This window comes from Piliocolobus tephrosceles, chromosome 11 (genome assembly GCF_002776525.5).
Source record: "Piliocolobus tephrosceles isolate RC106 chromosome 11, ASM277652v3, whole genome shotgun sequence".
Classification (NCBI taxonomy): Eukaryota; Metazoa; Chordata; class Mammalia; order Primates; family Cercopithecidae; genus Piliocolobus; species Piliocolobus tephrosceles.
In genome coordinates this window covers 1,543,524-1,548,558 of record NC_045444.1, presented here as the reverse complement: position 1 = coordinate 1,548,558, position 5,035 = coordinate 1,543,524, and the positions used below count along the sequence as shown (strand labels likewise).

The 5,035-nt window shown below is 48.3% G+C and overlaps 1 protein-coding gene across 1 annotated transcript in view; it reads left to right on the top strand.

The window, feature by feature from the left end:
- SCTR (secretin receptor) overlaps positions 1 to 5,035 on the top strand; it is a 79,907-nt gene that overhangs the window by 47,320 nt on the left and 27,552 nt on the right. The window contains exon 4 of the mRNA XM_026456082.1: positions 729 to 832. Coding sequence (XP_026311867.1) covers positions 729 to 832 — 104 coding nt within the window. The remainder of the gene's footprint in view (positions 1 to 728; positions 833 to 5,035) is intronic.

The following is a 5,035-nucleotide window of genomic DNA, read 5'->3' as shown; positions in this document are numbered from 1 at the left end:
GTCTCACTCTGTCACCCAGGCTGGAGTGCAGTGGCGCTATTTCGGCTCACTGCAAGCTCCGCTTCCCGGGTTCACACCATTCTCCTGCCTCAGCCTCCCGAGTAGCTGGGACTACAGGCGCCCGCCACCTTGCCTGGCTAGTTTTTTTGTATTTTTTAGTAGAGACGGGGTTTCACCCGGTTAGCCAGGATGGTCTCGATCTCCTGACCTCGTGATCCGCCTGTCTCGGCCTCCCAAAGTGCTGGGATTATAGGCTTGAGCCACCGTACCCGGCCTCTGGTGGGTTTCAAATGGCTGCATGAGCAGGGCGTGAAGTTCCATTTAAAACAGAACTTCAGTGGAGCAAGATGAGTAAAAATAGGAGCCTGAGAAAAAAATCACGATGGGAGTGGCCAGGTGCTGGGCAGCCAGCACAGATTCTCCGGGGGACCCGCCTGTTAACCGGTGGCAGGGTCTGGGGTCAGGTGCAGCACCCGGCTGGGGTGAGAAGGGGGATTGGCATGTGGTGTGTGCTTAAGAGTGTGGGCTCTGGAGCCCGAGCCCCAGGGTTCAAATCACTTTCCCCCTATTCACTAGGGTGGGGTTTTGGGGCAAGTTCCGGAACTGCTGTGTGCCTCGGTTTCCACACCGTAAAGTGGTTGTAGCAGCTCCATGTTACAATAGATGTTACTGTGAAATTCACGGTGCCTGGGCCCACAGCTCACCTACAGGACTCTTGGCACCCACAGGATCCTTGTTCCGAAACTGCACACAGGATGGCTGGTCAGAAACCTTCCCCAGGCCTAATCTGGCCTGTGGTGTTAACGTGAACGACTCTTCCAACGAGAAGCGGGTAAGCCTGTCAACCTCCACCCCACAAACCTGGGGACAGGAACCTGTGGGGTGAGGAGGCCCTGGGAGAGGACAGGGTGGCGCAGGCCTGGGACAGTGGTCAGGATGTAAGGGCTGCCCCCTGTCCCCCCGCCTCCTACTCGCACAGGTGTCAGTGGGTCTGCCTCACTGCCCTGGTCTATCGACCTGGAGATGAGGGTTAGGAGGACCCCAGGCATAGGTAGGAACTGTCACATACCACCGCGAGACTGGGGGTGCTGTATTCACTCAACTGAAAGAGACACTAACATCGTGGCTAAATGCTCAGAGCCAGGCTGGTGCATCTGAATTCCGACCTTGACCTTAGTGGGGCTGGGGAAGATTTAATCACAATGTGCCTCAGTTTCTTCATCTGGGAAATGGTGTTAATAATGGTGACAGCGTAGGCTTGTCAAGAGAACTAAGTGAATTAATGTATGTGCATGCTGAGATGGCTGCCTGGTCACAGCAAGTGCGCGGTAAATGTTTGCTTTTGGCTGGGTGTGGTGGCTTACACCTGTAGTCCCAGCACTTTGGGAGGATGAGGTGGGAGGATTGCCTGAGGCCAGGGCAACATAGTGGGGTGACACAGTGAGACCCTGTATCTACAAAAAGTGTTTAAGAATTAACTGAGCGTGGCGGTGCGTGCCTATAGTCCCAGCTACTCAGGAGGCTGAGGCAGGAGGGTCAGCTGAGCTGGGGAGTTCAAGGATGCAGTCAGCAGTGATTGTGTCGCTGCACTCTAACCTGGGCAGTGGGGGACAGAGTGAGACCCTGTCTCTTAAAAAAAAAAAAAATGTTTACAGCATTCGAAGGAGTCTCCTGGCTGCAGAGCTACCCCAGCTGAGAGGATGCTGCCTTCAGCAATCGGCTGACCTTTTCTGGGGACCTCCAGAGGCTTCCTCTGAGGGTGGCCATCAGGGCACTGTCTGGGCTCAGCTCACTCTGCATCACTGTCCTTTCCCAGGATGGCCCTGTCTCTCAAATCTCATACACACCGTGCCATCCTGCCTGCCACCTGGGCCTTTGTCCCTGCTAGGGTCCCTTGCCTGGAGAACACTTTCCTCCTCTCTTTTCCTTCCTGATTCTTATACATCCTTCGAGACTCCACTCGAGCCCATCAGTGCCAGCCCTTTCTTCCCCTCCCCACGGGAAGGGCTCCCTTAGAGCTCGGCGGTGGCCTCCAACCATTACCTACCATGTTACATTAAAATGATCAGCGTGTGCCACGTGCCTCCACCTCCCTCACTACAATACACGCTCCTCAAAGGCATTCATTCACTCCGCTCACTGAGGACCTGCTATGAGCCAGGGCTGGGTCTGGGCAAAATCATGGTGACAAATCAGAGAGTCTTGTTCGTTTCCAGGTCCCAGTGCCCAGCACAATGCTTGGCACCTATTGGCGCCCAGTAAATATTTGCTGTGCACTTAAACATCTACTGAGTGCCTTCCTGGCTGGCGGCTAGTATTAAATCCTCAAAATAACCCTGTACATTCGTTGTTTTTCTCACTTTGCAGAAGAGGAAACAGGCTCAGGGATTAAGGAAGATGCTTATAAAGTAGTGGAGGTAGGATTTAAACCAAGTCTAGCTCCAAAAGCGCCAGGGCTCCATCCTCTGTCTTCTGATGCCTCCCCATAAGGTGTGTGTCCCCCCAAGGAGTACACTTTCAGCAGGTCCCATTAGCTAAACTTCCTAGAAGGAATATGGGCAAGCTTCGCTTGTCCCTGGGAGGGTAGGGTGAGGTCATGGGAGAAGCCCCGGGTGGAGAGTGGCAGAATTCAAGGAGAAAGGAGGAAGTTGGGTGGCAGAGCATACCCTCTTCTGCATTTCGCAAAGACCCCTCTCTCTATAGCGCAGCAGTTCCTTCCTTCCCAGGGCTTGTCGTCCCATTGGGAACATACATGAGGTCTTCAGATCTGGTCAGAGTGGGATGATTTAATAAGGAGATTCGACAAGGAGTGGGCACTTGTGGTCTCGGAGGGATGGTGAGTGGGTTCTGTCTTTTGCAGAGGAACAGTTCTATCATCGATTTATATGAAGAGAGGGGACTTATTTGTATCAAATTTGTAAAATCCATAAAACTAAAAAGGAATGATATCTTGATGGGTGGCGGGATGAAGGTTCGTAAGAAGGCTTTGTACTGCAAATAACACGCATTTCTAACTGGTTTAATAAGCACATGTGGCTTACATAACTGGAAATGCAGAGAATGGGCTTCAGGAGCAATCAGGCTGAGGGAGGTTGAGGCTGCAGTGAGCCATGATTGTGCTACTGTACTTCAGCCTGGGTGACAGAGTGAGACCCTGTCTCAAAAACAAACAAACAAAGGTCACATGAAACCTCCAGGGAGCAAGGCTGTTTCTGGATGGCTGAGGGCTTATGGTTCCCGCCTTACAAGGCAGGAACGGGTCTACATGAGAGGCGGGCTGGTCACCTGGCAGGCAATGGCCACAGCCGCAGGACAGTGCAGAATCCTCTGCCTGACCCCACCCTTGTCACCCTGTGCCTTTTCAGGCTCTTGCAGGCTGGTCTGGGCATCCCCAGGAGCGAGGCTGATGCCCTCCGCAATGCGGCTCATCTGTAGACGGCGAGATTACAGGTTAACACAGTGGTCCTCCATTTTTTGACATTTCACAGGTCTTTGATGTCCCAAAGCCCAGGAACCACTAATTCAAGGCAACCCACTGCCCTTCAAGGGTCTTCCTCTCATCCTTGAGAGGTGACTCCTGGCTCTCAGGAGAGCAATTACATCAGTGAGGAACTCAATGTCACATGGTAGCCTTCCCATCAAAGGCCACCTCCCGCTGTCAGAAAATTTTCAGTCACCCCGAGTCAAAAATCTACCTCCTTTCTGGAAACTTCCCCCAACTGGAGCTCACACACGAGGTCCGGCCCTTCTTCTACATGTCATTCAGTCTAACACTTTCCTCCTCTAAGTGTGTGTTTTTCCCCTCCAGGTGTCATGGACCCAGTTTTTTCATGTACTCTTCAGATGACACAATCACCCTCCTCCAGAAATACTTCAGTTTATTAATGTGACTCTTAAAATAACATGCCCAGCCTCTCCAAACCTTCCCATGTGGCCAGCTGCCCATGGCACTCCATCAGTGTAACTGAGAATAGAGCTAATTTTTGAGCTATTTCATGCCTCAGAATTCATACCATCTCAAAATGCTGACTCATTTTGAAGGAGGATGGTGGGGTGGGGACAAATTAAAATGACCATACACTGAGTGTTTCCTACATGCCAAGGCATTGTCTAGGTACTCTATCTGACACCGTATTTGTTCTTCCAACAAGTCTGCAAGGTAGATACTATTATTCCCATTTTGCAGATGAGGAATATGAAGCTCCAAGAAGTTAAATAATTTGCTCAAAGTCACACAGCTGGTGAGTCACAGTCCAGGTTCGGAACCCTTGTCTCCTGGCTCTGAAGCCTGCATTCTTTCTCTACAGTCCACTGCGTGACATCATGGAGCTTGGGTCTTTCTAACCTCAAGGTTATCTTCCCATGAAGACTGTCAGCCAGGTTTCCCCTATTCTATTCTTGTGCCTTCTTAAAACATTAATTACCCTTTTCTTTTGGTTATAAATAGCCCTTATCTACTGTAGAAAAAGTAGAAGTATAGAAAAATCATAAAAGAAAATAACAAGTCTATTTGCAAGCCTATAATACAAAGTTAACCACTGTTAACATCGACCATATCTCTTTACAATCTTGTTTCTCTCTATGTATGAGATTGAACCACATGGAATGGCTGATATTCAATTTTTTAATTTTCTTTATTTTTTCTGTTGATATTCAATCATTTTTGATCTACAAAAAAGGTAATTTCATATAATTCTTTTTAAAATGTATTTTTTAAAAAAATTGTCAGCAGAATCCATTTTCATATAATTCAACCTAATATGTTTTTACATATAGCTGGAATCACATTGCACGTGTAAAGTTTGAATTCTGCCTTTTCATGTAATAATATATCAGCATGTCCTGACTTATTTTAAACTCTTGGTAAACATTTTATTAGTGGTATAGCGTGAAAGTCATTTTTTTTTTTAAATAATGGATTTAACTATTCTACTGTTGGACATTTGGGTTTTTTAAATCACTAATACTTTTGTGATAAACGTCTTCATGTATAAATACGCTTTTAAATTTCTGATTATTCCTTTTTTTTTTTTTT